We start from the raw sequence: 20,191 nt of genomic DNA, 5'->3' as shown, positions 1-20,191 counted from the left end.
AAAATAACATATCTAAAAAAATCCTAAGTGTATATGAGAGGAATGACAGCATCTTAGAAAACAAAACACTCAGAACAGAACAACAGACCTTTATATTCAAGGTCGCTTCTACTTGCCAGGGTACCTGGGGTTTGGTGGAGGCTGGGGGAAGTGTTGGGGGATGCCCTTTGATTGCCGTGGTTACCAAAATAGGGGAGAGAGGGGAGGGAACTTCATTGAGAGGGACACTGTTGTAATTGGGTGGAGAAGTGTTTAGACCATCCTCAAATGCATTTAAGTCCTTCAGCAAGGAGTCTAATTCTGGTTCAGGGTCACTGAGATCCCCTAGGAGAAAAAGATAATTAGAAATTATAGTTCTGACTAGGAAAACAACTGAAATGGCTTAAAAAACAGAAAGATACTCACTATGCAAACCACAAATTAAGACTAAAACATCCTTATTGCTACACATATGCCATATTGAGCCCAATGGACACCTCAGGGAATTCTTGTAAAATACATACATTTTTTTCCACGCATATCGAGCAGTTCGACAAAAGTCACTGACAAAAGGCACTGACAAAAGTCCAGAATTTGTCCCATACATGAGCTTATTTGTTCTATTTTAATTGCTGTGCCATCATAAATTTTGAGAATAACCAGTCGAAAAAGGCTTTACAAAGTTTTAAGTAAAATTTAAGACACTTTAAAGAAAATTATGAATGGAATTTTAGACTTATACAGGGCTAAACACTAATGATTATTTCTAATGGCCTGGTTTGCCACAATAAAAAGCAAATGTAATTATTTCTTAATTACATACTGTACTTTAATTTGTCAAAACAAGAAAATTGTAGCTGTAAACACTATTTTCTTTTTATGACAATTTTAATATTGTGAAAAGTATATTTATTGAAGAGGGAATTACATAAATGATCAAAAATATATATTTGTAGGCTTTTAGTCCAAATTAAATATATACCTATTGCATTTCTGTTATAAAACCTTAAGCTCCATGTCTATTGTGTCTATTTATAAATATTACGTCTACTCCACCTTACATCTGTAAAAAAGTTTTTGTATGAATGCAAAATAACATAAAGAAAATAAATTGCTCTGTTATTATCATGAGGAACTGTGTTATTGTTTTTAGATTTCTTTCCCTGATTTTGTTAGGATGGATTGATGGTGTTAGTGTTTAATAATGGCCCATATTAAATTTAATTTGAATACTAATTAGGCTATTGTTGTTATCTATTAATTTTCATTCATTCATTTTTTTTTTAGCTTAGTCCCTTTATTAATATGGAGTTGCCACAGCAGAATGAACCGCCAACTTATCCAGCACATTTTAACACAGCAGATGCCCTTCCAGTCACAACCCATCAAGAACATGCAAACTCCACTCAGAAACGCCTACTGACCCAGCGAGGCTCGAACCAGTGACCTTGCTGTGAGGCGATAGCACGACCTACTGTGCCACTGCATCGCTCATGAATTTTCAAATTGACTTTTATAGATAAGAGGTTAGGAAAATTATCACTATCGCTTTTTTATTATTTAAATGGCCATATTCAACAAAAAAGAAAGTTGTGCTTGCTATTTTGCTATTTGTGTAAAATAACAATAGGACACAGTTTTTTTTATTTAAAACTTTAACAGATTCCTATTTTTGCTAATGATATATGATGTAATAAATAATTTGTATTTAAAAAAAAATCATACTTCTTTATTCTAAATTTTAAAAAAATATAAATAGAAAAATAGAAAAAAAGGAGAACAACAAATGAGTGCACAGAGTGTGTTGATTAAACTGTTCTTTGACATCTATATAGTAGGTATGTGCCTTAGGTAGATTTAAAAAGTCCTGAAATGTTTTTATAATATTATCTAAAAGCCACTAAAATGAAAATTTCCATACTGATCATATTTGAAAGGGTCATGGATAGAATCATGGAAAGGTTTATTTTATTTTGAAAGAGTAAGTGAGATCTCTTTAAGCCGCCCAAGTAAATTATTTTTGACTGAGGTTTTACACTCAATGGCTACGCAGTGGAGCAGTAAGTAGTGCTGTTGCCTCACAGCAAGAAGGTCGCTGGTTCGAGCCTCGGCTGAGTAAGTTGGCGTTTCTGTGTGGAGTTTGCATGTTCTCCCTGCGTTCGTGTGGGTTTCCTCGGGGTGCTCCGGTTTCCCCCAAAGTCCAAAGACATGCAGTACAGGTGAATTGGGGAGGCTAAATTGTCCGTATTATATGAGAGTGTGTGTGGATGTATCCCAGAGATGGGTTGTGGCTGGAAGGGCATCCGCTGCGTAAAAACGTGCTGGATAAGTTGGTGGTTCATTCCGCTGTGGTGACCCTGGATTAATACAGCGACTAAGCTAAAAATGAATGAATGAATGAATTTTACACTCATAGGATTAACATGAGAACAAGGGAACAGTGGTGTTAAGGCCCCTTTTACACTAATTCGCTTCAGTTTTAAAACGCTCTAATTTTTATACGGTTACGCCTTCCATCCAGACTACCGCAGAGTTTTCCAGCACCGAATAAATAGCATTTTGAAAAGGATGAAAGGACTGTTTTGGTTTTGAAACACTGTTGCTCCTTGTCAGTGTGGTTGGGGGAAAACGGAGACATCCGAAAACAGAGGCATGGCTGCAGACATTTGACTGGGGCTTTTTCCTTAATATTAAGTACACAAAGTTTCCTTGTAATTTCAAACTTCACAAGTTTGATATGGAAAACAAACACCTGAGAACATATCAGAAATATCTTCAAGGGAATAGTGTACTTTATAATGTCATTCGCATCCCCCTGTTATGTAGTCTTAACAATTAAATTAAATCATAATATAAGTCATGATGTAATAACATGATGTAAAAAGTCATGCAGTTCTGGAGTAATATGAGGCTGAGCCAATGTTAACAGAACTGTCATTTTTCTGTCAATAATATCTTTAACCTTTTTTGTAGAATGCAATATGTGACTAAATAAGTTAGTGTGATCAAGAAAATCTCTATTACCTTTACCTCGACCTTTGTCTTTTTTGCCTCCATGCTTTCTGTGCTCAGCCAGAAGCCTGTGACTATGTCGTCTGCCTTTACGATTTAACTCTCCTTCTGCTGGATGACTTCCTTGACGCATTTGAGCAGAAGCCCTGACCTCACCGTGAACTTCTGCCTTCATAGTGTCCCCAGGTCCCATCTCTAGCCTTACGGGGCTCAGACCCTCCATACTTGTCCCATCATCCTCCAGTCTGTCCATATGCCTTTGAGAAAACAGCCCAGCACTATCCCGTTCTTTGCCTGACCAGTGTCTCTTTTGTTGTCTGCCACCGGTAAGTCCTGTTTCAGGGTGTTCCTTGGAGGTAGTGGTGGAGGTGGTCAGACTCTGTTTGAAATTGTCAGATGAGATTTCAGAGCTGTGCGAAGTGTGAGACAGTGTTATAAGAAGTAGAATGAAGAGTTGACACAAGCCAGGAGCCACCATTTTCAAACACAGGGCCACCTGCAGATAAGAGCAAAATCTAGTCAGTTAAGAATATACACCCAGCTAGCAAAATCCATGTGGCTCAAAACTGGCCCACACCAGACACTTACATCCGACCCACATACGGCATGGATTGATGTCAGTTGGGCAGTCCCCTCCTGTTTGCCAGATCTGGGCCACAATTAAGCCATAGCAATAACACACACCAGCCAGAATTCAACTAATTGAACCAGAACTGACCCTATTCTGGGCCACAGTTTGCTTTTATTCTGGCCCAGATTCAGCCCACACCAGACACTTACATCTATACCACATACTGAATGGAATGATGGCTTTAGGCGGTTCGCTCCTGTTTGTCAGATCTGGGCCACAAATAAGCCATTGCAATACCAAGCATTAGCCAGAATTCAACTAAATAAACCAGAACTGGCCCTATTAAATGCTTTTCTCTATGATGGTGACTTTAGTCTATGTGGTCCACATATGTTTTAAGATAACTGGGCCACATTAGCCATATCTCCTCTGGGCCGCTTTAGGTTCACAGCCACATTAGCCAGAGCTAACTGTGCCAAATATTCGCCAGAAGTGTCCCACATATGTTTTAAGACAACTGGGCCACATTTGCCATATCTTCTCTGGGCGGCTATAGGCTAACGGCTGCATTAGCCAGAGTTTATTGTGCCAAATTTCTGCCAAAAGTGGCCCACATATGTTTTAAAATGACTGGGGCACATTTGCCATATTTTCTCTTGGCCTCATTAGGCTCACAGCCGCAATAGTCACGCCCTATTCACACGGGGCTTCAGCGTCAACGCTTGACAGAGGGCGTGTCTGAAGTTGGAGCTGAAACGATCGTCATAGAAGCGTCAGCCAATGAAATTCAGTCAGCAATAGGCCACTGTCTGAGCTGGTGTATTTGCATACAGCGATCTGATTGGCTGACGCTTCCGTCGGCGCTTGAAAAGTTGAGCTGGTCCCAACTTCTGCAGCGAGGAACGCTTCTGAAGCGGCGCCGACGGATCCACAATGCAGTTCGGCAACGCCTGACGTCACCCATTCAAAGTGAATGGGAAGCGTTGACGCTGACGCCCCGTGTGAATAGGGCGTCAGAGTTTACTATCCCAAATATTTGCCAAAAGTGACACATATATGTCTTAAGATAACTGGGCCACATTTGCACCTACATGTGTGAGCCAGTTTATGTTTAGACCTAGATTACCCTTAAATGACTATGCTACATTTTTGCCAACTGTGGCCCACATTTGTCTTATGTCATTTGGGCCAAATGTATAATTTTCTACATGGGCCACATAAGGCTCACATTCATTTTGTCTGGGCCGAAGGAATTCCATCAGTGCCACATAACTGCTTAAAGTGGCCCACATTCGTATGCTATCTGGGTATACTTTATATATGTTAATTAGACAGACCCCCTAGCAATTTTGTGATCGCTGAATCCAACACAAAATCAACAAAAAGCTGCACAGTTTTGTGATCCTGCAATTTTTTTTTATTTAAACCAAAATAATCGTAAAAAAATGTAAATAATATCATAAAACATCAAATTCCAAACCATATAATCAAATTATATTTATTTCAGTTTGCAATTAACTGTTTCACATGAGAGGTTATAGAGGTTGCATATGCAACGCACATAATGTATTTGGTGTCTCTCGAAAAATGACATCTACCTGTGCCCACACTCCAAACATAACATGAAATGCTTGTGCAGTAAACAGACGTGGATGACGCAGGTGATTTATGTGTGAAGTTATAGCAAAGATGGGATTAGACATCCTGTGGCACGAATGAGGCGTTTTGAGCATTTGACGCACTTCAGTCTGCAAAAGAAAGTTAGAGTAAACATCTAAAAAAAGGAGTAATGGAACAAACAGATGGTGATTGGTTCACGAATGACAGCCACTGACCGAATTGAAGGAAATTATTATCGCTTTACATGTATGGCTGGTATAATGATGTGCATCAAATAAATAAATTATGTTGTTTAACTCTCTCCTCTGCAGTTAACGAGACATAACGCTTCCTTGCCATTGACTAGTTTTATGGCAATCCATGTTTTAGGTGTGTTATGGTAGGGGAAGCCCGAACGCATATTCTATGTGTGAGGTACATGATGTCAGATGCTGCGGGGAGTGAAATCTGAGAGAGAGAAAGTAAGATTGTGGATAAAAATAAGAGTTACACAACCTTCATTTGGCTTAATCCCTACCGCTCCCCTTCGGTTGGGGAACTTCAGTGCTATTAAGTGGATTTGATATTAAAAAATCCACATATGGGAAGGATTCGGTTCAGAACCCGCTTGTCTGAAACAGTATTGAACGAGCCAATGAATGCAATGAATTGGCAGCGTAAGCTTGCACAGGTGTGCTTCATTGCCAATTATCCCAGCATATAAGCACACCTGGAGCGAGCAAACGCCATCCTTTTCGCTTCAGAGACTTTCTGATCGAGTCGATGGGGGTTTCTCCTGCTGTGATCCAGCAATTCCGAGCGAACAAGAGCATTCTCCTGGTCCAGAGTGTGTACACGCAGCGGCAGATAGTCGAGCTGGGTTTCTCCCTTGCCTGGCGTTCTTTGGGTCCGGTCCTCCAGAGCGGTGCGTATAAAGTTGCAAACTTCACAGAAGGAGCAACACAGTCGTGCAGCACGTCCTTTTTAGGACGGCGGTCCGACTGTGCGTTTCTGGATGTGGTGGTTTCCTGTCCTCGGATGACGGGCACGGGCACTGCGTTGCATGCCTGGGGGGTCCAGCATGTTAATACGCTGCTCGCGGGCAGTTCATGTCGTCATTGCGATGCTGTGACTGTTGCGCAGTAAAGATCGCGGCTAGCCTTTGCAAAAAAGCAAACCACCCAAGTTGTCCCCTGCTCTGCAGCGGGCACTCGGGCAGATCTGAGGATTTTAGCGAGAAATAATCCGTCGCCCACGGGCCCGTGGACCTCCCGCTACTCTAAGCGCTCCATCCAAGCTTCGGGCGGGGGAAGCGATCCGTCTAACAGATGGTAGCCCTTACGCTCGATGACACCGGAGACCAGACGTCCACCGCGGCATCGGAGGGTGGGCTTTCATTGACCGATGATGATCCAGACCTGCTTGCCCCCTCCGGGCAGGTGAGCGGTGTCAAACGGATCCTGAAAAGGACATGTTAGCAGTGCTTTCCCGGGCTGCTTCGGCCGTGGGTTGTAGATGGTCCAACCCAGGCTTACGAACTTCGCACCGCTGCCGACTTAGCTCTTTGGACTACTGAGTCCGCTGCGTGTGCATTGGGGAGGACGATGTCCACATTAGTGATCCAGGAGCGCCACCCCTGGGTGATATGCGCGAAGTCGACAAAGTCCGCTTTCTTGACTTCCCCATATCCCAAGCCATGTTCGGCGACACCGTCTGTGAATTCACCCAGGAATTCGAGGCTGTGAGAGAGCAGCTGATGGGTGATGTCTTATCAGCGGTCCGTAGCCCGCTCCGCCCGCCGTGCCATTCATACCTGCTCCTCGCCGAAGGCACCCGCCTACGAGAGCTGCACCGCCCCTGCACACGCCTCTGGCTAAGCGAGCGCGTCGAACACCTCGGAAGCAGGCAGCCCCCCTGCCCAGAACGCCGCTAAGTCCAGCAACGGACCGCGAGGCGTCCCTGGGACAGGCCATCTGGAGAAGAGGAAACTTGCTCTTTCCCCGCTGGAGTGCCGGGACCCATTTCCAACGGCACTTTTTACTGCCATGAAAAAATCATGAAAGTACTTTTCCACTTCCCCGGATGTGACAGCCTGAAATCAGCCAGTCTGGGACGCTATGCTTTCTAGCTTGCAGATTCGGTGCGTTTCGCCAGTGGCTCACGAGCGCTGGGAGGAAGATCAGGAAGATGTGGCTCATACGCACAATCAGACTCGGCTATACGATTCAGTTTGCGAAACGGCCCCCCAAGTCACAGGTGTGTATTCACCAGGGTCAGCCCCCTGTCCACCCCTGTCTTGCGAGAGGAGATTGCTGTCCTCCTGGCGAAGGATGCAATCGAGCCGCTCCCTCCAGCCGAGATGGAGAGCGGGTTTTACAGCCCACACTTCATCATGCCCAAAAAGAGCGGTGGGTCACGGCCAATCCTAGATCTGCGCGTTTTGAACCGCTGTCTGCACAAGCTGCCGTTCAGAATGCTCACGCAGAAGCGCATCCTCCAGTGCGTTCGTCCTCTGGGTTGGTCTGCAGCATTAGACCTGATGAACGCGTATTTCCATGTCTCCACTCTTCCTCGTCACCGTCAGTTTCTGCGGTTTGCGTTTGAAGGTCAAGCTTAGCAATACAAAGCCCTCCCCTTCGGGCTCTCTCTGTCTCCGCGGGTCCTCACCAAGCCCGCGGAGGGTGCAATTTTCTTGACGACTGGCTGATTTTTGCCCTCTCTCGGAGCAATTGATTATGCACAGAGACAAAGTGCTCCGGCACATCCACCTGTTGGGGTTTCAGGTCAACCGAGAAAAGAGCAAACTCGCAAACTCGCCTATTTAAATGGCGGACTTTGTAAGTGGCAAAACTAGTGAGAAAAGAGTTAAACAGACCATCTGCGCGAGGATAAAGCATGAGCCTCCTTCATTCGACCTCTTTACTTTTTCTTTATTTTACTTTTACTCTTTACACCTTTACTTTTGTGGATAAGGAAACGATGTTGTGCACACTTTGTTAAAGACATCCATTAGCCTACATATTTAATTTTGTTTGTTAAGAGTAAAGATTTGTTTCAAAACTATTTCTAAATTCAGATTTATTTGCAGCAACCAAATAAATGAACAATAATAATGTGTAATAATAAGTGTGGTCAAAAAACTTATAGTTATATAAGTTAGTTAAGTTATATCCAAACACATGTCCTAATCTTATACCCCATACAGTGATGCAGACAGTATGTCTCAAAAACCAAGACAAATCTAAACTTTATTAAAGCAAATATAAATATGCACATAATAAATAATATTACTAATAATAATCACATTATTATTTTATTTATTATTATTTCACAAAATAAATTCTATTTATTTTTGTAACATTTTGCATTAAGGGATTTTAGTGCACTGATGATTCCGTTGATTTGACTGAATCAACAAACATCCCAGTCAGAACAACTACTAGTGCCTTGTGATTAGACAGCCTGTTAAGAAACAAAAACCCCAAAACTCTGCTTCATCTCTCACCATTACAGCCTAGTTGGTATTATACATTAATTCATTTTCCTTCAGCAACCTTCTTGCTGTGAGACAAAAGTGCTAAAAACTGAGCCACCATGCCACCCTAATTGGTATTATATTATATTATATTATATTATATTATATTATATTATATTATATTATATTATATTATATTATATTATGGCGACGAGGTGGTGCAGTACATCCATACACTCTCGCATTCACGCACATACTCTTAGGCCAATTTAGTTTATTCAATTCACCTACAGCACGTGTCTTTGGACTGTGAGGGAAACCAGAGCACCCGGAGGAAACCCACACAAACACGGGGAGAACATACAAACTCCACACAGAAATGCCAATTGACCCCTCCTGGTACAGTTGAGGCTCTAACAGCAACCTTCTTGGTGTGAGGTGACAGTACTACCCACTAAGCCACCGTGCAACCTTATATCATATTATATTGTAAAAATAAAGCATACCATATAACAAATATATTGAATTTTATGGGAAATGCAGTTCGGCATTCCTATTGTTTTTACTCTAAACATAACAGCAAATTAAGATGGAATTTGAAGTGCTTTGCATGGCCCAGAAGCTCTTTACATATGCAGACATTTTATTTAGATGCACTACAGTTTGCAATAAGAATACATTTATTTGGATTCATGATTGTCTAATGCCTGATTTATACTAGTGTGTCAAGTGTTCTCTGTACTCAGATACTTTGCAAATAGCCAAGATTCTATCTGTGCTGCTCTGGCAATACTGGAAGTGGGGTTTCTATGTTCCATTTTGTTAAGTTTCTTTGCCATTATTTTAGGTTTAAACCAAAAAACTAATGTAGTGCAATGCTACTGTAGAAGGCGCTCACACTCACATAAGGAAGAAAGTTCAACCATGTTGAATGTTCAACATCTTTTATCATAAAATAAACAAAATAAAAGACACTACCTGACAAAAGTCTTGTTGCCAATCCCAGTTGTAAGAACAACAAATAATAACTTGGCTTCTAGTTTATCATTTAAAAAATCACAGAAGGCAGATTTTTCAGATGAATCATCTGCTGAACTGCATCCTGATCATCACAAATACTGCAGAAGACCTATTGGAACCCACAGAAATCAGTCAAGTTTGGTGAAGGAAACATCATGGTTTAGGGTTATATTCAGTATGGGGGCGTGCGAGGGATCTGCAGAGTGAAAGGCACAACATCAACAGCCTGAGGTATAATGTGCTGTATAATGTGCTGCCTATTACATTACAAACCAACAGAGAGGGCAAAATATTCTCATACTTCAGCCTCCATATCAAAGTTCCTTAAAGCAAAGAAGGTCAAGGTGCTCCAGGATTGGCGAGCCCAGTCACCAGACATGAACTTTATTGAACATGTCTGGGGTAAGATGAAGGGGGAGGCATTGAAGACGAATCCATAGAATCTTGATGAACTCTGGGAGTCCCACAAGAATGTTTTCTTATCCCACAAGAAAGTTATTTGAGTCATTGCAGAGATGTATGAATCCAGGCTCATGGGAGTCATACACAATATACATTTTTTTCCACTGCAACATGACTTTATATTCTATATACATTATTTCTGTTAAGTAACAAGACTTTTGTCTAAGCAAAGTCAGACTTTACTGTCCTAATTAAATCATTAAAAATTAAGGCATGGTCATATTTTATTTTGGTCAAATAAGCGTAATCTAGAGGCCTTTGACTTTCATGTAAGCCACTTCTGACACCAAATGATCAACTAGAACGATAGACGACAAGACTTTTGTCAAGTATTGTATACATCCAGAGCTCCTCCGCAGGACTTGACATTGTTAAACAATCGCACTCCTCACTCATAACTGCTACAAAACCAACCAGTCAAAGATCTTGCACCCTGCATCATTATGTTTATAAATTTTTTGTGAGGTCCAAATCAAGGTACATCTAAATGTATGTGACTGTATGAAGGCAACATGCTGAAACTACTGCATGCACTTTATGCAGAAGTATAAACTGGTCTTATACAGTTTGTAGATTGCAGTAGTGTTTCTTTTGTGCAGTCATTGTAGTGTAAATACCAGTTTCTATTGTGTTAGGGCTAACATTAGCATTAGTATCAATTAGCATTGGTATTGAGTTATTGCACATGCTTTTATTGTCTTACAAGTGTGTTTACATTGTGTTGATGTCAGCATTAGTGTGTTTGGCTCTCTGAGATATTCCTCAATATGGGAAAGGGTAGTTCATCAAACTGGCAGCTCACTCAGGCCGTTATTCTACTCTGTGAAGACAGAAGTGTATGATAAATCAATGGGGATGTGGTATTGAGTTTGAGTGGGTCGATAGTTGGACCAGCCTTATCAGCCACAAATCCACCTCACACTATGCAGAGATGGTTGAGTATGGTTGCTAGTCAGGGGACTATGATGGGATATAGTTAAGAACTCATCCACAAAGACTAAATGAAGAAAACAGCATATGTGGCTGGGTAACAGACTCCTGCCAGAGGAAATTTGTACCAAGATTGAGGGTGCTTCATTTGGTAAACCCACTGACGGCTTTGGGCTGTATTAGCCAGTTGAACTCACGGTGAGCTTTTCACAACAAGAGAGTGCTTAGAGCGACCACTGAGCTTTAGTCTTCACACAATTGCTTAACTCTATTCAGAATGAGCACTGCCTCGCAGACATTGTTAGTATGACAGTGTGTTTGTTAATAGTTCATTAGTCTCTCATCCACAACATAAAACGTTAAAGATAATATTACGTTAAATGTGTATTATAATATACCAATAATGCAATTATATATATATCAATATAATATACTATTAATAATAATTTTAATAATCAATCAAAACCACAAAAATTTCCTAACATGCCCTAAAATTATATACTGTGGGTATAGTTTTCATACATTTCACAAGATATTTTTAAATAAAATAAATATTTCTGTTAAAACAAGTAATTTGTTAATTTGTATAATTTGTCTATATTCATTCATTCATTTTCTTTTCAGCTTAGTCTCTTTATTAATCCGCCACAGCGGATGAATGAACTGGCAACTTATCCAGCATATGTTTTATAAATGCCCTTCCAGCTGCAACCCATCTCAGGGGAACACACATACACTCTCATTCATACATATACTAGGGACAATTTTAGCTTGCCCAATTCACCTGTACCACATGTCTTTGGACTTGTGGGGGAAATCGGAGCACCCAGAGGAAACCCAAGAGAACGGAGGGAGCACATGCAAACTCCACACAGAAATGTCAACTGACCCAAGCTGAGGCTCGAACCAGCACACTTCCTGCTGTGAGGGGACAGCGCTACCTACTGCGCTACCATGTTGCCATCATTTGTTTATTAATTGTAAATTAAACATATGTATAACACTTATCCTTGAGATATGGGACAAAACATATCAAGCAATTATAACCGCCATTAGGTTTAAAATTGAAAATAGTTTCACTTGTAAATACTATGATGGGAAAAATTTGATTAATTTAACACATCTATCCCTTTCAGTTTAACTTTTAACTTGTCACTATAAACCTCTGCATAGTACAGTATCATTGTCAGCCAGGTTCTGATAAATGTTATAGTTTACATAATATTATTATTAATGACAGTTGTGTATCCTTTTTCACAACCATCATTTGTCAACACTGTCACCTAGTTTCTAAGGAAATTATTTTAAGATTTTGAAGCAGGCTGCATCAAAATAAAGTCCATATGTTTAGTGTCAAAAAAGATTATCTAGATTAGATTAGATTAGATTCAACTTTATTGTCATTACACATGTACAAGTACAAGGCAACGAAATGCAGTTCAGGTTTAACCAGCAGTGCAATAGCAGCAAGAGCAGGATACAGGTATAAGTTATAAAGTGCAATTATAGAAAAACTATGGTGATATTTACAGATAAATGTACTATGAACATATATACAGGTTGTTTTAGCTATTGTATAGCTAATGAAAAGAGATTTACAATAAATGAATATATGCACAGGTTGCTAATAATAATCAGAAGTGTGCAGATAGATAAACATAATTACAAATGTATATGTACAGTGGGTGTGTACATAATTACAAATGTCCATGTGCAGTGGGTATGTACAGTTCAAATAAATAAATCTGTGCAATGAACATGTGCAATTTTAAATGTGCAAATGTTAAATAGTGCAGTGATTATGAGAATTATAAGTTAGAGGACAGTGGGGGGTGTATTAGGGGGGCAAAAGAGTCATGGAGGGACAGAGTTCAAGAGGTTGACAGCTCTGGGGAAAAAGCTGTTCCTCGGTCTGCTGGTTTTTGTCCGGGGGAGCCTAAAGCACCTGCCGGAAGGCAGGAGAGAAAACAGTCTGTGAGCAGGGTGAGAGGAGTCTTTAAGAATACTGCGTGCTCGGTGCAGACAGTGTTTCTTCTGGATGTCCTCAATGGCTGGCAGTGTGGTCCCTGTGATGCGTTGGGCAATTTTCACCACCCTCTGCAGTACCTTACGCCCATCAACAGAGCAGCTTCTATACCAGACTGTGACACAGTTGGCCAGGATGCTTTCTATCGTGCAGCAGTAGAGTTCACAAGACATCTGATTAAAGCTGGTTTTTCTAAAGTTGCCTTAAGAAAAATAGGCACTGGTGAGCCTTCTTGATTTGAGATGTGGGTCCCCAGGAACTTGAAGAATGACACAGGCTGGGATCATGTGAGCCTGTTCATCCTTTCCTGAAGTATGTTGACACATTTAGATTTTCTTAAATCTGAATCTTGATAGAAACTTGAATCCTAAAAAAAAAGCTTTCTTAAAACAACATACTGTCATTTTTGCTCATAAAAAGCTAAATTGTTGCTTCAACTCTGGGTTACCGCTATTCATTTCCAATGCAGAGGAAAGAATTGTTTCCCCACCTCCGATTCCACCCACAGCTATGAAATATCACTGACCCATTTGATTGTCAATATTAGACACTAAAATGCAGTCTAACAGATTACATTTTTACATGTGACCAACAATTCATGAACATATTTATAAAATAATTTGTAGTAAAACAATGACCCCACCCTCCTACACAATGATCAACCTAATATGCTGGGGAATGAGTAGCAAAATAAATGTCGGACAATTACTATGTTTGTATGTGAAAATGTGAAACATTATCAACACTAAAACAACTTGAGACTATGTCTAACTTAATAAAATCATTTGCATTCTGCCTGTCAAATTGTATATGTTCTTTGAATCTTTAAAAAAAACAATTATAACTCATTGCAATATAATGTCTTTATTTTACATATATTACCTGCTCCACATTATTGACAGCCATCTGTCAAACAGTTGTTTGTTAACAGACTACAGCATAAAATAATAAAAGGCTCAAATAATCAGGCAAAAACACATGTGAATTTTCTTAATATAACAATTAAACCAGAATATCCAGGATATTTAAACCATGCAACATGCGGGACAAAATACTGCACTGTACAATGCAAAACCGTGCAGGTGGTCATTCTACTGGCTTCTGTGTGTTTATCTGGCAGTATATACAACTTAAGATAAGGATTTTTAAAGTTGAAAAACATTACACAGCAACTATTCAACATTAAATCAAACAAAAATAAATAGTATTTGTCATGGTTCGGGTTAGGGGAAGGAGTGAGGACTGAGTGCAGGAACAAAATGGGCTTTAATAAATGATAAAATAAAATAAAAGGTAACAAAAAAAAAAGGCAGTGGGGGAAAACATTAACAAACACAAACTAGACTGTGCTGGCAGGCAACAGCAGGACTGGACAAGGCTGGACACGCCACATAGTGTTGCTAAGGGGAACATCCAACATGACAGACAAGAAACACAACATGACAAAACAAAACAGGCAACATTAACAAACAACACAAGACAGGAAAGTGAACAAACTCGATATCAGGAAGGAAGGAAGGAAGGGAGGGAGGGAGGGAAGCCATGCCAAATCCAGCAACAACATCAAGGGAGGGGTGGGAGGGGAAAGCCAGGGAGGGCCAGGAGGTTCAGGGACCCTGGCTAACAGAAAGGGCACTGCAGCAGGAACCTGGATACAGGTGGAGAACTAGGGCAGAACCAAAGGGACAGACCAGGGTGGGTTCAGCAAGTCAGGGACCCCGACAAGGGGCCAGGGTGAAACTGGTGTGGTGACCCAGGGAGGATCGTCAGGGGAGGCAAGGCAGGAGGCCTGAGGGGAGACAGCAGGGCTGGAGGCCTGTGGGGGGTTAGCAGGGCAAAGAGTCTTGGTGGTGTAGGCAGGGCAAGGAGTCTTAGTGGTGCTGACAAGGCAAGGAGCCAGTCTGGGGCCAGCAGGGCAAGGAGCCTGGGCGGAGCAGGCACTGAGTTGTGCTCTTGGGCAGGAACTGTCACTAGCAGGTGCTCTGGGGCTGGAGCCATCACTGGCGGGTGCTCTGGGGATGGAGCCAACACATGGCGGGTGCTCTGGCACTGGAGCCAACACTGGTAGGTGCTCTAGGGCTGGAGCAGACACTTGCGGTCGCTCTGGGGCTGGAATCGACACTGGTGGGAGCTCTGGGACTGTAGCCAACGCTGGCGGGAGCTTTGGGGCTGGAGCTGACGTTGGCAGGTGTGCTGGGGCTGAAGCCTAGAATGGCAGGGATGCTAGGCCTAGAGTTGACACTAGCAAGCACTCTGGGCTGGAGCTGCCTTTGCTGAAGAGACTTATCTCTTCAGTTTCTGGTTCTGAGAGCAGTTTAGCCCTTGGGGGTTGGGCATAGGCTGTGAGGTGGTGGTGGTGGCTGGAAGAGGGGTCCATTCCCCCTGCAGAAGCTACCTCTCTTTCTGCAAATAAACATATTCCACCACCTCCAAATAAATCCATGTCCAAAAGTTGCCTAGCCTCTCTCAGTCAAAAAACTCTTCCAATCCGGCCAGAAAGAAATGCATATGGGTGGTCTCACTAAACCCAAGCCCCTAGACTGCTTCAAGTAGACATTGTGCATAAACCCCAAAAGGGGTGATGGTTGTGGTGGTGCTGCAGTCTTCTGGCCAGGGCTTGGTCTTGGGGATCCTCTTGCTAGGAGAGAGCTGGGTAAAGAAATAAGGTGAAGGATACCACAGAGTCCTCTTAATGGTCAGTTCATTCTGTCACAGTTCAGGTTAGCGAAAGAAGCAAAGACTTAAGTGTAAGAACAAAATGGGTTTTTACTAATAATAAAATTAAAATAAAAAATAAGATAACAAAAACAACCCCAAAAGGGAAAACAATAACAAAAAACCAACTAGACTGGGCTGGCCGGAAAGAGCAGGACAGCAGACAAGAGGGTGCTATATAGGAGAATGAATTAAAAAACAAACAGGTGAACAGAATAAACTAATAATGGGTTAACAAGGAGGGTGCAGAGATGTATAAAATACTAGAGACCCAGACTTAAGTAAAAGTAGAGGGCTCTATCAAAAATTGACTTAAGTAGAAGTTGAAGTGCTTTTTAAGCACCATACTTAAGTGGAAGTACTAAATTATTCAACATTTTTGTATTGCAAGAAGTTTATTTCAAAATTTACTACTCAAGTTCTAAAAGTAGAAGTACAAGTATTGTGTAATGTAGTTATTTAAGAAAGAAGTCAAAAGAAATCATATTGTTTTGTTTATTTCGAATATCTTTTTTTGGGGCACGTGATTAAGCAGAACGAAAAGAAACATGGCTTACGATTTATATGAACTAGGAGAACATTTTTCTCTTGTGCTTGAACCACAGATATGACAGATTATAACAGCTTTAACACACACCTTTCAAAGTTGTGTGTTACAAAAATACTCTGTAATCCACTCAAAACACTATTAAAACCCATTTTCGGATTGCAAAATACCAGTTGTAAACGATGTAAACGGAAGTTCTAAACATTCTACAAGAAGACGCTAGCCGGTATGGCGCTCTCCATGCAGCAGCCAAGAAAAAGATCTATAATTGTAATGTGTAGGGGTATGAATCTGTGGTTTGGTTCGTTTACGATTATGCCATCAATCCGGTTCAATTCAATATTTCGCTGCATTACTGTGCATTGAAAATTCTTTCCATAAATACTTAGATTTTTTCTTCACAACACAAATTTTTTTTTTTATTAAAATCTGTAAATATATTTATATTTATATATTATTTATAATACAATTTTGATCTTTAATACAGCAGTAAGATATGTGCCCTTAATTTAACCTGCTCAATAAAAGCACTCTTTCTGAATGTATCATACAAAACTCCAACACATACACAGAAGACAGCATGAGCATTTATAGCAAATAAACTACTGTAAATAGTATCCTGCTTGCTTTTTGAGCGCTGACAGGCGAGGTCTTACACCCCTATGACTGGTCAATGTCTTCACCTGCTCAACAGAAAGGGCTGCGTTCGGCTTTAGAAATGAAAGCGCTGTTCACTGATGAGTCACGAGGGAAGAACAGCCGCAGTTACAGTCTATATGCGCATAATACGCGGTTATCACAGGTAATCCATAATAGACACATTGGAGAAAACTTGCACCTCAGGCACGCTCATGTGTGGATCCAAAAGTATCGCTTTAACAGCCAAAAGGAGAGGAAAAGTTACCTCACAAACAGGCCAGAGGGTCAAATGTCCAAAGTGAGAGAGAGAGAGAGAGAGAGAGAGAGGGAGATAGAGATGGAGTTTTACAGCAATTCTCCATAGTAATGAAATAGCAGCTCATGTGGTGTGCCGCTTTCACTGTAGTAAGAGCGTTATTTACTCGCCCTTGCCTCCTCCATAGTATTCTACTATGACATCGTGCATAGGAGATAAATGACATCAGTACGTAATAACCATTATGATCTATTACTGAACTGGTATCTATAATTTTGACACCCCTAGTAATGAGTAACGATGCAGCACATAAAAAATCTATCAGAGTAAAAGTATTAAACTCTTCGAAAATATGTACTGAATTAAAAGTGGTAGTGGGAGAAAAAACAATACTCCAGTTATGGCTGGGCGATTTTTCAGATTTTTTTGATTAATTCGAATTTATGTTTTAAGATTTAATTTTGAATCAAATCGAGAAATCGCGATTTAAAAAAATATATATATTTAATACATTATAATGGCACCAATGCGCTTTGGTTCATTCTGTATGAAGCAGGAAGCACACCAGAAGCGCCTCTCGGCGACACGCCGCACAGCACCACTCCATGGATTTTAGAATTCTAAACAGGTTTCTAAACACACACCGGCGCCGCCCAGCCACGATTCACGAAGCAGTTCATATTTCAGCCGGCCCACAGAGCGCCATCTGATTGGTTTCATGTTAAATATCATGCGAATGTGCGCGTTTGGTGTGTGTTAGTTTAAACTGTTATGTCCGCGCCGTGTCGCGGCGCTTCTGGTGTGCGACCTGCTTGACTGCCTGTTAAAGCGTGAAGTCATGTAGGGTTTTACTTGTTGGACGTCTGTGTGGATTGTCAAGATATTCCTTCATCAAGTCGATAAACTCGATCTCAACATGTATGAAGGACGTAAAAGCCTGACATGTGAAAAAGCGCGCCGATCTTTTGGTTTGAACACGAGTAGAAGTGAGGGACTGTAGCAGTGAAAATGAAAATACTCGCCCCCATGCCGTCATTTAGCGAACCTAGTCGAAAACCAGACAGATCAGGCAGCATCAGAGAGTGGAGCAAAGCGCATCAAATGATCAGTATTTAAAAGGGGAAAAAAGAAAAATAGATTAAATATATTAATTTATATTAGACACACATCTGGTGCTTGTGTTTACTCCTGCTATACGTCCACAACTTCACGCATTGGGTTAAATTAGGCTTTACAGTTTCCATGTTCAGTCCTTTACTTCCACTGTATCTTTTTAAGAAAAAGGCAGCAGCATTACAACCTGTCATTCAATCAGAAGACAAAGTTAAAGCGGAGCTGACAGCCAATCTTTCCTAGGCTCAGCAAAACTTGCAAAAATACCTCTGTATTCCTGCAAGTACAATATTTACACAAATATTTCTTATTCAAATCTTCAGCAACGCTATTTAACTCGTGAATTTGTTTTACATTTATTTACACCTTGACCGATTTTTGTATGACATGGCTATTAAAAATACAATGTTCCTTAACCAGATGGTTCTTTAAGTTACTTTTAAAGACAGTTTTACTTCAGTCATGTTGTTGTAATGTTTTGAGAAGACTAGTAACACAATAAAAAAAAAAATCGAAATCGTGAATTGGTCAAACTATAAAAAACCTAGATTTTTTTTTTTTGCTAAATCGCCCAGCCCTAACTCCAGTAGAGTACAGATACAGCCTTTTAGTACTTAAGTACAGTAGTGAAGTAGTTCAACTTCATTTCTATACAAATCTGGGAGGGTGGGACTAGACAATAAACAGAAGAGCACATGGTACAAAGGCAAAACAAAGCCACTTGCTCACATAAAACAGGACAAGAACACGCAGCCAATGAGAACTCATTGACTACATGTTCACACATAACAACACCATGTGACCAAGTGTAAACACAGGCAACATTCAACAAACAACAGCAACACAGACAGAACGCAAGACGCAGGTACACGACAAGTAAAACAATTATGCGATGTGCATGTTCCGATCCCAGTGCCAGCCAAAACAGAAACCAACTTGACAGAAGCATTGAGAATGAAACACCATGCGCTAACAAAACAACAAATACAAGGACAAGAGAGAATGCTCGCTACAAAGACAAGACTACGAGGCTCACTCAAGACCATGCATTCAAAACAACGACAAAAGACAAAAAACATGACCAGCGGCTGGACTTCGCCAAAAAACAAGAATTAATAACAAGACAGAAGTGGCAGAGTCTTGACAGTATTTATTTTATCCACGGTATGAACGGATGTGACATTTTTGTGGCGCTTTGTGGCCCTTCCGGTGGGTCTATGCTAGGGTTGTAACAATATACCGGTATGACGGTCTACCACGATTTGAACGTGCACGATTATCATACCATGAACAATTGCATATCAACGGTTTTAACCCTTAAAGACCGAGACAGCCGCCCGCGGCTAAAAATAAGTATTGCTCTTAAATGTTTAATAACTTTTGATCCGCTGATCCGATTCATACAATTGAAAGATTGGCATAAAGAAGAGAATCTCAGCTTTCCAGTGCTGTATAGTGACATAATCCGGAATCAGTGAGGTTACGTCATCAAAATTTGACAGTGACATAATCCGGAATCAGTGCGGTTACGTCCTCAAAATTTGACAACGCTGATTTGACAAAGAAACGCTCGTCACTGTGTCTCCGGACAAACCAGACATGATACATTGATGCATTGTCCCTCCTCCATGCCCAGATTGGTTCAAACTCGCTATATCACAACCAAGAAGCATAGGTTTCGCTTTTGTTTGTGGACCAACAATGAGCTTTTTGAACAACACGGAATGAGAGATAGGCATACATTTATGCGCGGCTAAATAAAACGCAAAAAAAAAAGTTTTGCATGAAATAATTCTCATACTAAGTACTTTTGCATGCACAGCAGCACAGAAACATGACAAAACAGT

At 40.9% G+C, this 20,191-nt stretch overlaps 1 protein-coding gene across 1 annotated transcript in view; it reads right to left on the bottom strand.

Annotated features, from left to right (window-relative positions):
* The window catches only part of draxina (dorsal inhibitory axon guidance protein a), a gene marked incomplete at its 3' end in the record, with an annotated part of 74,223 nt that overhangs the window by 26,131 nt on the left and 27,901 nt on the right, over nucleotides 1-20,191 (bottom strand). Inside the window, 2 exon segments of the mRNA NM_001033727.2 lie at nucleotides 125-324; nucleotides 3,004-3,487. Coding sequence (NP_001028899.2) covers nucleotides 125-324; nucleotides 3,004-3,469 — 666 coding nt within the window. The 5' untranslated portion in view covers nucleotides 3,470-3,487.

The sequence above is a fragment of the Danio rerio genome, chromosome 11 (genome assembly GCF_049306965.1).
Source record: "Danio rerio strain Tuebingen ecotype United States chromosome 11, GRCz12tu, whole genome shotgun sequence".
Taxonomy (NCBI): domain Eukaryota; kingdom Metazoa; phylum Chordata; class Actinopteri; order Cypriniformes; family Danionidae; genus Danio; species Danio rerio.
Note: the sequence above shows the minus strand (reverse complement) of the source record. Positions and strands in the feature narration are given on the sequence as shown.